Source organism: Pteropus alecto, unplaced genomic scaffold (assembly GCF_000325575.1).
Source record: "Pteropus alecto unplaced genomic scaffold, ASM32557v1 scaffold190, whole genome shotgun sequence".
NCBI classification, from domain to species: domain Eukaryota; kingdom Metazoa; phylum Chordata; class Mammalia; order Chiroptera; family Pteropodidae; genus Pteropus; species Pteropus alecto.
The window spans coordinates 4509259-4525649 of NW_006430462.1; the positions used below are offsets into that span (position 1 = coordinate 4509259).

At 43.4% G+C, this 16391-nt stretch overlaps 1 protein-coding gene and 1 pseudogene across 1 annotated transcript in view; one reads left to right on the top strand and one right to left on the bottom strand.

Annotated features, from left to right (window-relative positions):
- Nucleotides 1–15: 15 nt before the first annotated feature.
- OSBP2 (oxysterol binding protein 2) overlaps nucleotides 16–16391 on the top strand; it is a 162075-nt gene continuing 145699 nt past the window's right edge. Inside the window, exon 1 of the mRNA XM_006904922.2 lies at nucleotides 16–624. Coding sequence (XP_006904984.1) covers nucleotides 80–624 — 545 coding nt within the window. The 5' untranslated portion in view covers nucleotides 16–79. The remainder of the gene's footprint in view (nucleotides 625–16391) is intronic.
- On the bottom strand, nucleotides 8425–8543 carry LOC112480976 (annotated as a pseudogene).

The window sequence follows — 16391 nt, forward strand, 5'->3', positions numbered from 1 at the left end:
GGCTGCAGCCCGCTCCCGCGGGCTCTCGTCGCTGTTCACCGTTGTCCCCTGCTTGTCGTGCCACACGGCGGCGCCGAGCATGAGCGCTTCCACGCCCGGCTCCGGGCCGGAGCCCAAGTCTCAGCCAGTGCCCGAGCCTGAGCCGGAGAGGGTGTCAGAACAGGTGTCTGAGCCAGTTTCTGCGCTGGTGCCAGGATCCGAGCCTGAGTCCGAGAAGACGTCCGCGCCAAGACAGGGCTTCAAACAGGGATCGGAACTGCTGCCGGGGTTGGGGCCGGGGTCAGGGCCCCGGCTAGAGATTGGCTCAAGTGTAGGGGCTGGGTGCTTCACCAAGGCCTCATCCGAACAGCCACCAGCGCTGGGACCAGTGGTGGGGAGAGTGCCCTTGAGCAAACTCGAGTCAGGGTCGCAGCCCGTGTCAAAGACCCCGCCTCTTCTGCGACCAGGACAGGAAAAGATGGCTTTGGGGGTTCCAACGTCAGGGTCAGCTATGACCTCCACCGCCCCAGTGGCCTTGCTGCCTCTGGACAGCTTCAAGGGCTGGCTCCTTAAGTGGACCAACTACCTGAAGGGCTATCAGCGCCGCTGGTTCGTGCTCAGCAACGGCCTACTGTCTTACTACAGGTATGGAAGTGCCAGGGTGGGCCATATGAGTTTGGAGAGTGCTGATGCTGCAGTGATGGTCACAGATGGCATCCAGGGTTGGAGGACACTACTACTAGCTTAGGGATGTTTGGGAACATGCATTCTAGGAGAAGTAATGCCTTCAGTGGGGGGCATTGACCTTTGGCAGAGGAGTCCCCTGTCGACATAACCTCTGGCAGGCCTGGGTTTAGGGTATGAGTAGGGAGGAGGAGTGAGGGAGTAATCTGGGGCCTCAGGGCCCCTCTGGTCTTGGTAGTGGTGGGACCTGGGGCAACTAGCCTGAGTCAGGCCCCCAAAGTCCTTGATTCAGGAGCTAAGATCATTGTATTAGGGATTGAGGGGGGCAGTAACCTTGTTTAGTCCTTGGGACTCACTCACAGAAGGGCTGCCTTCTGTGGAGACCCGGAAGTGTCCCACTATGGCCTTTCTTATTCCAGAAGCACCATGAGATTCAAAACTGAAGTTCAGTGGTGGGATAGGTAACACTGCTCTCTGGAATGGTTGAGAAGATAATGATATGAAGGCTTTCTCTCCTTTCTTACTGGCTGTTGCCTTGGTATGTTTCCTGGCGATGGTTGGTTCGAACTTTGAGATCTCAGACCACTCTATATACCATTGGTTCTCAAACCTGAGCGAACATCAGCATTATCTGAAGGGCTGTTGAAACACGAGATGCGCCCCCCACCCCCCCCACACACACACATTGAGTCTTTGATGCAGTGGATCTAGAGGGGCCTGAGTTTTGGCATTTCTAACAAGTTCCCAGGTGTTGTTGCTCCTGACCACAGTCTGACAAGCACGGCTCCATTATCATTGCAAACAGGAGGCCGCTGCCTTGTTGTTTACTCACTTCGCTCAGGCAGTATTCCTTCAGGTCACCCGCCATAGGGCTTGTATGGTCCTTCCTAGCCTTTTTGAAACAACTTTTAGAGGATGGTTGAGTCTGTGGTGCCCCAGAGAATTCGGGAGCTCCACTGAACTTAAGTGTTGGTTCTCATTCCATAATGGGGACCACCATGTTTAATTCCTGGCAGGGGAGAAAGCTGACATGTGTTTCTAATGCTCCCTTTTCATGTGGGGTGTTGTCTCTTGGCTCATTCAGCTGCACCAGACACATCACACAGCACATAGTGTTCTTAGAGTTAGGCGACTGAGCAAAGAGAGATCTTTTTCCAAATGGTGTTTTTATCCCACTTACCATACTGTCAGGTAAGTAAATATTTCACTAACATGCAATGAGAGCAATCATAAGTGATTTGCTATAAATAGGTATCACTCTGTTTTCTTAAAGGCAAGGGATATAACACATAGGGTATATCAGCTGTGGACTACACACCTTGTTTTACATTATGTTTATTTATTCATCCTTATAACCACACTGTCCGGTAGGCTTTAGGATTGTCCTCTTGTACAGTTAAGGGGTTCTGAGGTTTGACGGGGACAGTGAGCAGTGAGGAGAGATTCTGATCCAGGACTTTTGCACTCTGAAGTCTGTGCCTGTCCCAGATGTGTGCCCTAATGTTCACTCACTCACCCTTGAGTTCAGCATTTCTGAGCTATCTGTATTTTACCAGGTACTACTAACCTAAAGGAGTCATGGTAATTTTATGAGTACAGGGTCCCACAGTGCCAGGAAGGCCTAGTTCTGGTGGAGGTAAAATCTGACCTCATGCATTTTTGTTTGATTTTAATTGGAAGAGCAAAGATTTCCCATCTTCTTCTCTTAAAATAAGTTGTACAGACTTACCTCATTGTATTGTGCTTCGCGTTATTGCACTTCACAGATGTTACATTTTTTATACAAACCGAAGGCAAGACCCTCCACCAGCAAAAAGATTGCAACTCACTTTATTGTGACATTCACTTTATTGTGGTGGTCTGCAACCAAACCTGCCTTATCTCCACGGTATGCCTGTATAGACAAGTTGGCATTTCAAGGTAATCTCAAATGTGCAGATTCTCTGGGTAACTAAGAAAAATTCTTATCGCTTGCTGATAAGGTTTTGGGGACAAGTACTGGTTTGGAGAGAGAAGGATGTGAGAACGAGTTTCTTGCGTGTGTGCTTGCACAGTTCAGCTCTGTAGTTTCATTTTTGGGCATTTCTAGATTCTAAAGTGGGCAGAATTATTGCTTGACTTGCCTGTGTGGAATGAATGATTCCTGATATTTGTACAGCCTTACGCTCTCATTTAGTCCCATGTGAAGCTGGCCATGAAGATGTCTTCATTCTCATTTTATAAGAAGGGAAACTGAGGCAGAATGAATGAGCTTCAGTGACTTACTTAGAGGCATCCAGCTTGCAGGTCGTGCCTAATGCCACTGGAGATGAGTAAGTTTCCATGTGCTGAAAACACCCTTCTGAGGTGGAGCCCAAATTGCCACTTCTTCCATGCACTCCTGCTCTGCCTTCTGGAAGACATTCTGGTCTGCCCCTCCTCTTGTCTCTCGGCCCTTCACATGTTTGACAAAACTCTCCTGTTCCTGATTCTGATCTGAATTCTGGCTTCTAGACCAGGCACGACCATCCTGCATGCTGGGGTCGAGGACTGAGCACCCTCCAGGCCTGTCACTAATAATTCTAACAGCAGTGAGGTGGGTTATCCAGGGCTCTGTCTGTGTCCAGCATCAGCCTTCCCAGGTCTCCAGCTCTTCACGTGTCTGTGGCTGGAACAAAGGCAAGATCAGGGGCTTGTAAGCTCGAAACAGAGTGAAATAATTTTTATTCATGATCTCCTTTTCTTAGGGGCCAAATAGAGTCAGATTTCTCTGCTGGGGTGATGTGGCTGGTGGAGAAGGAATCAGAGTCATTTCTCTTTCTACGCTGCCATTTGGAAAGACTATTCTCTAATAATTTTTTAAAAACTAACTGAAGCCTGGTGTTTAGAGGAATGTATTTGGAAAAAATATGGGCACATATTTCTTGTACTTCTGCCCCTTCCCATCCTCCAACCTGCCCCCCTCCAGGATACCACCATCCCAAATCCTGGCCACCATCACCTTTCTTTCCTTTTTATTTAGTTTTATCTTATCTACATGCAATTAAAAAACTCTTATTTTTCATTTCAACCATTTTTAACCTTATAAAAAAGAGTATATGTACTGTATACGATTGGTGGGGGGCTTATGTTGATTGCTTTATAACAGTCCAGGACGTGAGGGTACCACTTTTTATTTACACATTTTCCTCTTGATAGGTGATTACGAAAATTCCTGGACACATGCAGGAATTCTTCTTGGATGAAATTGCTGAGATATAGAGAATGTGAATGGCCTTATATAATCCTGAACTGTTTTCCAAAGTAGTTGTACCAATTTATACTTCCACCAGCAATGAATAAGAGATTTTGTGGATCTATATCCTTTGCAAAATTTGGCATTTTCAGCATTGATTTTTGTCAAACTAATGGGTATACTGCAGTATCTCATAGTCTTGACCTGCATTTCAATTCTTATTATTTTTACCTTAATAGAAAATCAGTGGGAGGTTGGATTAGAATTTCTCCATCGAGTGTGGTTTCCTTGGGTATTTCTGCCCTGGATTTTGCTTGAGAAGCTCATTTGATCACTTAAGCTCATTAGAAGAGAGAAAGGCATAGTATTAACAGCTGGGCTTGGAAACATTCATATTATCAGGAATAAAAAATTGCTCTTTGTAAATGTTGTCACATATAGAAAGAAATTCTGAGAAGTATGGGTAATTGTTGGCAGATTTTTAGTTCTTCCCAACAATGTAATAGGAACATAAATAAATACAGGAGACAAGGTTCTTATACATTACTTAACACTCAATCACATGTCTATTCAGAAACCAACCAGGAGAATATGATTTTGTGTTCAGTTTTGTTTTGTTTGTTTGTTTTGCTTGTTAGTTTCTATTTGAAAAATTTTACCCTCAGTTCTCATCTCATAGGACACATGTAATTACATGAAATTAGAGAAAAATTAATAAATGATGTGGAATTTTCAAAGGTATTGGCTTCAGCAAATCCTTATGGTGTGTGCCAACCATAAGCTTTAGTTAAGCAAAGTTAATTTAGTTAAGCAAAATTCTGTTTTGTTTTATACCAATTGCCTGTTTGGTGCCATTATAAATGACATTTGTTTCCCAGAAAACGATTTCAAACAGAAGCATATGTTTTTATTTATTTATTGTTCCGATTGCTCTATGGGAAGGAATGGCTAAGCCAGTAAGCAAAGAAAGTCTCAAAGAAATTAGTCAGGGTTCGTGAGAAAGAAGGCTGCAGTCAAGTGAAAGTAAGTTTTGTTAAGTCCCCTGCCTGAGAAAGACCACTGAACACGTGGTGAGCTGGGCCCTTTTTGGAGTGGTGGCCAGGTAATAGAAGATGACACACCAAGATCTCTTTGCCTTTAGGATGGATCACATACTCATTCCTCCAGCGAGGCCAACTCTCAAAGGCAAACGTTCAAGGATACTTGGCTCCAGGAAATGGTGTTTTCAATGTCAGTGTAGGTAATCCTCGAAGGACAGAGATGGAAAAGACTATTTAGTTGCAAAGTGTCCCTGAAATGTAAAGTTGAAAGTGCAAGTCTGAAAGTTAAGCTGTTGAGGTCTCCACTCTGGAAGGTAGCCTTATTATATTGGATTTAGCTTTAATTTGAAATACAATTCAGTGTTTCATGCTATGAGATCATTAGGAGGGTGAAAAGGAGCACACAGGTTGATAATGTGTAAACATTTGTTTGAAGTATATTTTCTTAGCATTTAGCAGACGGGTATTACAAAGAGGTCATGAGTGGACTAGCAGCATATTTTGGAGGAGTACAATGCACAACAATGTTCTTAGCAAGGTCTAGTGACACAAATTGTAATTTTCCCCACAAAACCTGCTCCTCCTCCTACCTTCCCTCTGTCTATGAATAGCTGAAAGCTTCTGAGTCATGCTTGCTACCTCCTCCCTCATCCCACCTCTGATGAAATTGCCATGCCTTGCCCTTCTCTCTCTTCTAGACCCTCCTCACATTGTGGAGACTGTGTCACAGTCTCCATGATTAAACCCAGGTTCGATGACCGCTAGGAGAACTCACAGGACGCAGCCATCACATTGCACTGAAAGCTGTGGTTTATGATAGCAAAGCACAGTCAGCAAAGAGAAGAGGGGCCTGGGGTGAAGTCTGGGGAGACCAGGGGCTGGCTTCCAAGAGTTCTTTCCCAGCATAGTCACACAGGAGATGCTGCTTCCTCCAGCAACAAGTGGTGACAACACATGTGAAATGTCGCCCAGCGGGGATGCTTGTTAGAGATTCCTTGCTCAGAGTTTTCACCGGGGGCTGGTCACATGGGTACCCTCTGCCTGGCACATTCCAAAAGGCTAGACTCCAGAAAGGAAAGCAGGTGTTCTGCACAGACCATATTGTTTGTGACAAGCAGTTTAGGTACAGTCAGCTACCCTTACCAGTTGTGGATTTTTTCCCTTCCAAATTCAGACTCCCACATACCAGCCAAGGGCCAGCCTTAGACACAGGCCTTTCAAAGAAAGAGCTGTCTCAGGCCCGCTGTGTTAATTTTTTCTGCACAGGTCTGACTTCCTTACTCCTTGCAGACTTTGGCAATGTCAGTCAGGGGTAAAGGCCGACTCTCACTTTGGTTCAAGGAGAGTGAGCACTTACACTTGGCTTTGAGTGGCAGAGTGACTTCTTGTTTCCTATCAGAGGAAGCACAAGCCAGTCTTGCAGGGTCTGCTGTGCTGTGAGCTGAGGGCTTTCTCTGTGGAGCCTTCAGCCATGTGGTTGGCCCTTTATTGCTTCATAGACACTTTTCTGATGTAGACCTCCCCAAGGCCTTTGGTGGCTTCGATTTTACATACGGCTGGGATACACTTGCCATATGGACCTCCTTCTTCCGCAGGTCCTTTTGTGCCTTCCATAGAATGTCTGGTGTGAGTTCTCCAGCTGCTACTGACCCTTGTACCTTCTTCAGGGAGGATCTGTTTATCCAAGATTGGGGCCCGATATGCAGTCTGGAGCATCGTCACAGTGAGCACACACCAGCTTTGGTTGAATCATTTATTGAGGGCGAACAAAGTATAAGGCAGTGTGGGTGACAGACATGTGTACCATCATCAAACCCCTGGGTGGAGGAGGAGGAGAAGGGAAGTCTGCATCCATCCTGGCCATTTAGTAAGAAGCCAGCAGGTTCAGGATCCGTGCCCTGAGGAAGCTGAGTAGTCCAGCATATGACTTACATGCTTCCTGTCGTCTTTCAGGATGTAGTTGGCAAACTGTCAATAACTAAATAGAGGCCTGTGAAAAGGGTGTGAGGTTCCTTAAACCAAGGTCAATATCTGCTTATCCCAAGAGGAAAAGGTGGAAATGGATCTGCTTCTTGGACAACTACACTGGATACTGACATGTAGGGAGGAGGAGATGGTAGAAACACCCTGAACACAATCGAAACTGGCAGCTCGATGTGGTGAATCATGACATACCAGGTGTCGTCACACAGAGATGTGGCTTTAATCATACACACAAAGCAAACTGTCATTGAGTTCTGGGGTCATGCTGGGTTCCATATGCTTTTTATGTGTGACTCTTTCCTGCGTCTGTTTCCATTTTTAAGAGTTCTCAGAGTTTTGATCACTTAGCTTCACTCCTCTTGACACCTCATCACATGCTTAGCTACAGCTCTGTGCATTTAATACTGATTTAACAGTCTTGACTCATACCATTTGATCTGCTTTGCTGGGCCAGTGCCTAAACCAGAAGAGGGCAGATGGCATTCAAAAATTCGCATAGGAAACTGCCAGATTGTGTTGTTCTTTGAAGCAGCCATAGATGCTGCCTTCCTAAAATATAGTGTACAACTTCCCTGGGCTCACCACTCTCTGCCCTTCCCAGCTAGATCCCCCTGCTTCCTTTCCCTTATCTCTCCCCTCCCCCTGGCCTTGACCCTTTTCCTCCCACCTTGCCTTATTCCCTCTGTGCAAACCACATACCTTTCATTCTCCCCTCCAGATCTATGCACCTGCCATCCCCTCACCCAGGAGACCCCTTCCTCATTGCTGCAGACATCCTAGCAGAACGGTCTTAATTCCAGGTCACCTCAGCATGGACCCGCCTGGATGTGTCCACGAGATGGGCTGGCAGAACTGTCCTCCTTTTGATATCTTTTTGTGGATTATGTCATCTGGCTGTGCACCCCTGTTAGCTGGGTGTTGGTCCATCTCCCTCTATTAGATTAACACCTCCCTGCTCCCCAGAGCAGAGCCATGTCTTCCCACTCTAGTGCCCCCTTGGGTGCTGGGCATAGTACCTTGTACTTAGTAGATTCTCAAATTTCAGTGTTTTGTTTTTTTTTAATAGAAGACATACTTTGTAATTTTAATCTTTTTGCATGTTATAAAGACCCAACACGCAGCCTGGATTATCGAAGTAGCAATATGGCCCAGCTTTTCAGCTCCTTTTCTGATGCTTATCATGAGCCAAGGATATGTGACAATATTGAGAGCCTATTGTGTTCATTTATATTTAAAACTCTTTGTTACAAAGAATTTTAAATATACTTGTGTAGACAGTAGTATAATGAACCCCCATTCACTATTTCCTAGTTTCAACAATTCGAACTTCCTGGCCAATCTTATTTCATCTTATCTCCCCCTTCATACCATTTTGAACTGAATCCCAAATAGCACATTTAAACTGTAAATATTTCAGTATGTATCTCTAAAGGATAAGGATTTTCTTTTTTTTCAGGCGAGGCAACCCTTGGTTGATCTCACAGATTACAAGGACCTTGTCAGTTTACAATCCTTTATTTTTTATGCCTATAGCACCTGGTCTTCCTAGGTGGTCTCCCATCCAAGTACTAACCAAGCCCGACCCTGCTTAGCTTCTGAGATCAGATGGGATTGAGCTTGTTCAGGGTAGCATGGCCATAGACTAAAGGATAAGGATTTTCAAGAACACATCCACAATACCATTTTTACAACTAAAACATATTAACAACAATTCCTATTATCATTAAATATCCAGTCATCATTCACAGTTTTGTATATATACACACACACATATATATATATTTGTTAATATTAGGACCCAAATAAGTTCTGCCCATAGAATTTCCCACAGTCTGGGTTTTGCTGATAGTATTCTCAGTGTAGGTTAAGATGTTCCTATGTTCTCTGTAGTTCCTTAATTTAATAGATGGATCTAGAAACTTGATCAGGTGGTGATGTGTTCTTCCATCAGTAGCTCATAACGTCTAGTGCCTTCTCAGTTTGTGATGTTAGCAGCGAGTGAAAATCGGTCTTAGATTATTCTAATTCTGTCACTTCCTCATTTATTAGCAGGAATACCTCCATAAAGAAAAATTTAACCCTCATGCTTTACTTGAGGATATAGTTCACACAGAAAAGGCAGAATAAATACTCGATTCTTTCCCTTATTCACAAGCTTTCAAAATAAGGAGTTGGTTCTTATCTTCCAATGGTGACCAATCAGTTTTTTCTTAAGTGACACTATCGTCTCATGGATGGATACAAGCACGTTTGCATTGTTTCAGCCCACTGCCTTATTGCCCTTAACGATGCTCATATTCCCTTGCCTTGTCTTTGCTTAGTGGGGCCCCTTCAATTGGCTCTGGAGTCCTTTGGATAGGACTCTGATGGTATTGATAGCTTTCCGTGTCTGGTTTATAAAGATGTTCGGGCTCTTCTTGTACTTGTCCTGTCCCAGCCCTGGAATCAGCCATTCTGGATTATGCTGTGACTGGGAGGATGGCTGGCATCACTGGGTTTTAACTGTGGTGCTAGGATGAGGCATGTGGAAACAGCAATTTGCCTAGATAACCAGGCTGCTTTGACTTGCAGGAATCTTTGAAAAGAGGGGAGGCAGAGGTACAAAACCTTAGTGTTTTATTTTACTTCATGTCTTCAGATTATTCTATTTGTTTTTAAGGTCTTTGGCTTGTTGAAGAAAAATTCAATGCATGAGACAAAAAAAAATTTTTTTTTAATTAAGTTTATTGAGGTAACATTGGTTAATACAATTATATAATTTTCAGATGTACATTATAATTTGACATCTATATATTCTATTGTGTGCAAACATTTTGACTGAGTCAGAAATCTTGTATTTTTTTGCCTGTTCTATCTTAGAGTCTAATAATGAGCAAATTTAAACAGTGTTTAATAGTGTATAAGGTGCTTACGTATATGTCATCCCATTTGATGACAGCCTGGGGAGAAAGATAGTTATGCCTTGGTTACAAATGAGAAAGCCAGGGCTTGTCCCACTGCGTTGGTACTTCTTAGTGGGTGGCTGAGCTGAGATCTGTATCCAGTGCTTTCTGGAATTCACCACACCACCAAGCCTCCCCTCTGACTCTCAGAAGCTCTATCTGTCTTCCCACCAAAACAAGCCTGTCCCACTCAGGTCTCCCAGGTGTAGATATTGCCATGTCCTACTTGGAGACTTGGGTGATCAGCCTTCACCACAAAGGGATGGTTGGGGGCATCCTTCCTTCATTTCTGGTTCCCCACTTGTTACCTTTATTCAGGAGATCCCCTGCCTGGCTCAGATCTCTTCGGTGTTGGGCTCTATATGTGACCATACTGCAGGAGTGTTTGCTCTGGAGGCTTTGCAAGAAGCTGGTCTTGTTCCTTTGTGATCAGATACTCGCCAAACACTGAAGCAGTTGGCAAGGTCGGCTGCCCATGTGTACTAGGTTTATCAGTTATCTATTGCTGTGTAACTTTGAGGCTTAAAACAACAATTTTATTATTGCTCACAGTTTGTATTGGTTAGGAATTCAGAAAGGGCTTGGCTGGGCAGTTCTGGCTTGGGCCCTTCCATGTGGCCGCAGTCAGATGGTGACTGGGGTGGAATGGGCGGGGCTGGACCATCTGGAGGCTGGCCGAGCATCTCTTTTTCTCCTCAGAGTCTTGGAGCTTCTCTTTATGCTCTGTCCACATGGACTAGTTTGGGCTTCCTTGTTGCATGATGGCTTCAGAGCAGCCAGACTGCTTACCTTGCAGCTGGCTTCTCTCAGAGTGAGCATCCCAGGAGAGTAAGGTAGAGGTGCAAGGACCAGAACCGATCCAGAGACCACATTTTCAGCAGTATTGCTTTAATCACTGGACCGAGAATTGAACTAAAAGTGTTTTCTACTAATTTTTACCCTCTGAATCAATACCATGGAGCATGTTGAGCCCAGGAATTAGATCTACAATTGTTGTGATTTTTTGGTTGCAAGTAGCAAAATTTTTCCAGAGCATCTAAAAGACTTTTTTTTTTTTTTGGCGAGATCACAGAATGGTTTTATAAAGCCTGCCCAGCTATTTGCACACTTTCCTTGTTTCTTACGTCTGCTTCTCTTCTTATTTTCCTCTCTGTAGTCCAGTCTTTTTGAGTGGCAGAAGAGGGCTGCTCCCCACAGCAGCCTGGCTCAAGCCTGCACACCCTCACCCTAGTCCATGTGCCACTGGCTGTATCAAGCAAGGTACATGGTTCCATCTGATATATATCAGTGGAGTAGGAACATACCCACTCCCCATTCTAACGGGTGATCATGCAGAGTCCTATGGCAAAGAGCGTGGACATGTAATTGTAATCCAAGAAGGGTGTTAACAATTGGGAAAAATTCTTCAGTCTCTCTCAGCCTCTTACCTCTCTTCCAGTAATCACACTTTTCATCTGTAAAGTAAGAGGGCTGGATTAAGTGATCTCTGGGGTTCCTTCTAGCCCCAACTTTCTGAGAATTTGATGAGGAACCAACTAGAAGAAGTTGGGGGAGAGATTAGATATCATAGGTGATCAGAGGAAATGTCTGTTGACTTAATTACTAGGAGATCAGAGTCCAGGTGTCTGGGAAGCTGGGGGCTGACCTGGTATGCCTGGTATGGGCTTAGCACATTGAGGAAATGTCTGTTGACTTAATTACTGGGAGATCGGAGTCCAGGTGTCTGGGAAGCTGGGGGCTGACCTGGTAGAGAAAGAATGGAGGATGCTTTTGATCGGCCCCAGTTGTTCACTGGCCTTCTTGCCCCTGGGGCCACAGGCCTTTGGAAGCACTTGGGAGTTGCTGTGGCAGCATCCAGGTGCTTGTTTCCCTTTTTTCCTGCTGTCACTAGTAGATTGAGTCCAGTAATGGTGAGGACCCTTGCTCCTGAGCCTCAGGGGAGCACGGGGATGGGACTAAATGGTGTATTCCAGCTTCCAGTCTTGGGAGACTTGCAAATAGACTGAGCGGAGGCACCACATTTGCTGAGATGTTCACGTGACGTGCCAAGAAAGGTACCTTTCTGAAATTCTCCATTTTTTAGAAAATGAAATTATTTTGCTAGACACAGGCACAAAAGTGATTTTCTTCTTTTGAGTACTGCAGTTCTAAGTTTGAATTTATTTTGCCTGTCTGCCTGAGTCCTTGCTTTCTGAAGATGGGATTAGGGCATTCTTAACCTTTGAGTAGCTTCCCTTCTCTCTCACCTGAGTGCCTGCCCTGCCCTGTAGTTGAAGCCTTCTCGATATTAGCTCATGCTTTGTCTGTTTCCTCCCAGAAGACCCAAAACACATTAAGTCAGTGTTCAGTAAGTGTTAGCTGGACTCACATTACACAGACATGTCTTCAGTGCCTGGGAAACTGAAGAGCAAGGCTTTCCAGGTCCCTGTTTAAGTTGGGTGATGTGGCGCTGTAGGAATCTCTAGGTAGGAAAGGAACTTAAAGGCCATGCAGTCCAAGCATCTGTCTGTTCATTGACTTCTTCTCATAATATCTTTGCCCCATTAGCACCAGCCTCTGAGCAAACCTCTCAGGTGACAGAGAGCAAACCTTTATCTTCCACGACAAACCGGTATGCCTTAATTAACTCTGAGTGCTAGAAAATTCTTTCTTTGTTGAGCTGAAATGGGCTTCCAGGCAACATCTGTCCTCATTGGGACGTTTCTCTGTTTCACACAGCTGGACTTATCCCTTCCACATGGCCACACTCATCATCTTTAGAGAGGCTGGCTTAGTGTCCCCCTGTATTATCTATTGCTGCATAACGAATCATCTCAAAGTTTAGTGGCTTAAAACAGTAATAAACATCTTAGAGTTTCTGGGGGTTAAGAATTCGTGAATGGGTGGTTAGTAGGAGTTATTCTGGCTCAGGATGTCACAGGAGGATTGTACTCACCTGAAAGCTTGACTGGAGCTGGAGGCACCACTTCCAAGATGGCTCACTGACATGCCTGGCGAAGAGGTGCTGGCCATTGACTCACTTTGTGGACCTCTCCAAAGGGCTGCCTGAGTGTCCTCACAACATGGCAGCTGGCTTTTCCCAAGAATGATCCAGGAGAGAGCAAGCAGGAAGCAATGTCTTTTTTGACCTGTCCTCAAAGTCACACTCTTTGTTATTTCCAACAGCATTCTGTTAGTTACACAAGTCAGCCCTGCCCAATGTGAGAGGAAGGTTCTAAACTCACTTTCCTCATGTGTAAACTACCCTGCTTGGCTGTTTGAAACAAACTGTGAAAAAGTACTTGGTAAACTTTCATAAGTGAAAGGATGTGTCGAATGTAAGGGTTTTGCTAGTGGTGAATGCTTACTTCTCGTTTAACCCCAGATACGGTCAAGGAAAGCAGGGCTGGATTTGCCAGAGGACGAGGCAGCCACATTTGAGGCCTCTTTGGAGGGTAGCTAGGCTGTGGGCTATCCTCCTGGGGTTCAGGAATCTTGTCATAGGGGGATTCCCTCTGCTGACAGGGCTCTTCTCTTGTTCAGAAGAGAGGCAAAAGGTCACACATCCTTGTTGGATGCTATGGGGGCCCAGGAGTGCTGCTACCCCATGGAGGCACAGACCTCATCTGTCTTGTTCACTGATCTGAACCTAGTGCTGGCCTGCCATGTAGCCTGAACAAAAGAATGAACATGCCAAGCAGGGATGATGGTTGTTTTAAACACAGCCTTTGTTTTGAGAGTCTGCTACTGCCTGTGGTATGAGGCCTTTGATTTTGCAGGCTGCTATCGTGTTTTGACAGGAGTTGAGCTGCGCTTGAGTTGAATTTTGGTGGGAGTCACTTTTACGTAAGATTATTTCATCTGATATTAATATCAGTGCCTATAATACTGGAGGCCATGAAGGAAAAAAATAGGATTCCTGAATAAATTACATGTCTCACCGCCAGATCTGTAAACTTGCGATATGTGCATTTAAATTTGTAATTGACCTTGGTGTGTTAAATTTTGACTCAGCTATTTCTTTAATTGACCTCTAATTCATGGCATTTCAGTCTTTTGCTTGGCTTGGTAACTGATTTTCTTTTAAGAACCTCTTTTGCTTATTGTAGTATTTTAAATGCAATACTACATTATTGCATTGAAATGCAATAATGTAGTATTGCATTTAAAATACTACAATATGTTTTAATGCTGCTGGATTTTTAAGGTAACAGCTTGTTTTTAGAAGGAACATCCTGTCGATCGTGGCTGCAGCTATAGAGATTGTGTGATAATTAAAAAAGAAATCTGTTCAAGTGTCCTGAATTGTTCCGTGTATGAGAATTTTGATTTTAAGACTTATGACTGTGCTTGAAATAGATCCAGCCCTGGGCCCTAGGGACCTGTCATCCTTTCTTTTCTTCCTGAGGTACTCAGTACACAGCCTCATTCCTGTGCCTGACTCACTGGGACTCTAGAAGCCCCCTTTGTCACGAAAGTCATTCAGCACTGCTATCGGTCACTATACACAGGGAAGAATTTAAAATACGATGGATCTTAAATGGATTTATTTTTTATTATGGAAATTTTCGAACATGTAAAAGTAGAGATCTTGGTATAATAAACCCCTCGTCCCCATCACCCGGTGTCAGCAAATCTCACCTTAGGGTCAGTCTATGGCTTCCCCACCCTCATTTAATTTCAAGCAAATCTCGGACATCTTTAATTTTAATAACTAAGTTAAAAAATAATAATTTTAATAATTAATATTTATAAATATTTCAGTATATATCTCTTTAGGATAAAGGTTTTTTTTAAAAAACATAGTCAAAATGGCATTATCGTGCCCCCAAATTGAATAATTCCTTAATATTATCAAATATCCAGTCAATATTAAAATTTCCCTATTGATTTAAAATTTTTTTTAGTTTTAGAAATCAGGATTCAAATAAAGTCCATTCATCGTAATTGTTGCTGTTTCTCCTCAGATTTTTAAAATAAACGTTATGTTTTTAAATGATTTCAAATTTAGAATAAAGTTACAAGCATAGTACAAAGATCTTCTATGTATCCTTCCCTCAGGTCCTCAAATTGTTAACACTACATTTACCTTCTCATCTCTATATTATATTTATACATACATTTAAAAAATTACACTATGAGTAAGTTTCAGACGTGATGTCCATTATCACTTAATGCTTCAGTGTGTATTCCTTGAAACAAGGGCATTCTACTATGTATACTCACAGTGTATACTCACTGATACAATGCTGCCATCTAATCCATGAACCCCATTCACATTTTGCCGGTTGCTGCAATAATGTCCTTTGTAAGTACAAGATCCAGTCCAGGATCATAGACTGCATTTGGTTGTGCATCTGGTCACTTTGATTTCAGTCTGAATAGTTCTTCACTTTTCCTTGCCTTTCATGACCTGGACGTTTTTGATGAACGCAGGCCAGTTACTGGTGATGTTAGTGAATTTAGGGTTGCCTGGTGTTCCCTTATGTTTAGATTCGGGTCCTGCATTTGTGGCAAAAATACCATCGGGTCCTGCATTTGTGGCAAAAATACCACAGGATGCATTACTGTGTCCTTCAGGAGGCGCCTGATACTGATTTGTCCTGCTACTAGTGATATAACTATCATTTGGTTAAGATAGTGTTTGCCAGGTTTCTCCAAAGTAGAGTTAATGAATTTGATAATAATGAGTAATTAGAAAGCATTTTTATGGGAAGACATTTCGAAGCTATGTAAAAGCCTGTTCATTAACAAATCTTCACCCTCTTGGTTTTAGCACCCTTTGATGATTCTTGCCTTGATCAGTTATTATGATGGGTGCTAACTGGTGATTTTTTAATAACACCATTCCTTCTACATTTAGTATTAAGCATTGTACAATAAGGAATTTATTTATGTCACTTTATTCATTTATGTCATTTATTTATATCAGTATGAACTCATGGATTTCTATCTTATCCAAATGGTTTTTATCTGTAACTGTCATTTATTATAATTTTCAAATTGTCCCAGTTTTGGCTGAGAGGAGTCCTTTTTAACTAGCTTCTGTATTCTTTTGACATTCCCCGTCACTCTTCCAACACTTTCTTACTTTTTGGCACAACAAAATGTTCCTTGTTCATCTTGTGTTGGAATCTGCCATTTCTCCAGTGAGCCCTGGTTCCTTTTAGTAGAAAATAGAACTTAGAAGCCAAAATCTGGGTGCTAGGTGTGCTCATTGTTAATGAGACATTATTGCTTCTAGGTTCTCTTCATGAATAGGGATAGTTTATTTCTATATTCTCAATTATTCATTATTCTCGATATAGTTCTTTGTTCGGTCCTCTGTATGAAACTATCTTTCCAGCCATGCTGGCCAAATCTCCTTAGTTTCTGTACAGCCAGTTATGCTGGCCAACATCTTTTTACTTTGGTGGTACTGACCTTGGTGATTGCGCTAGCCAAACCCTTGTGCCTCAGGGCCTGGCTGCATTGCTGCTGCTGGCTGTGCTGTTGGAATCCCCATGGCCTTAGCACTGAAAGGGAAAGAAGATGGGTCTCCCCAGTCTCTTTTGATTTATAGGTTCTCTT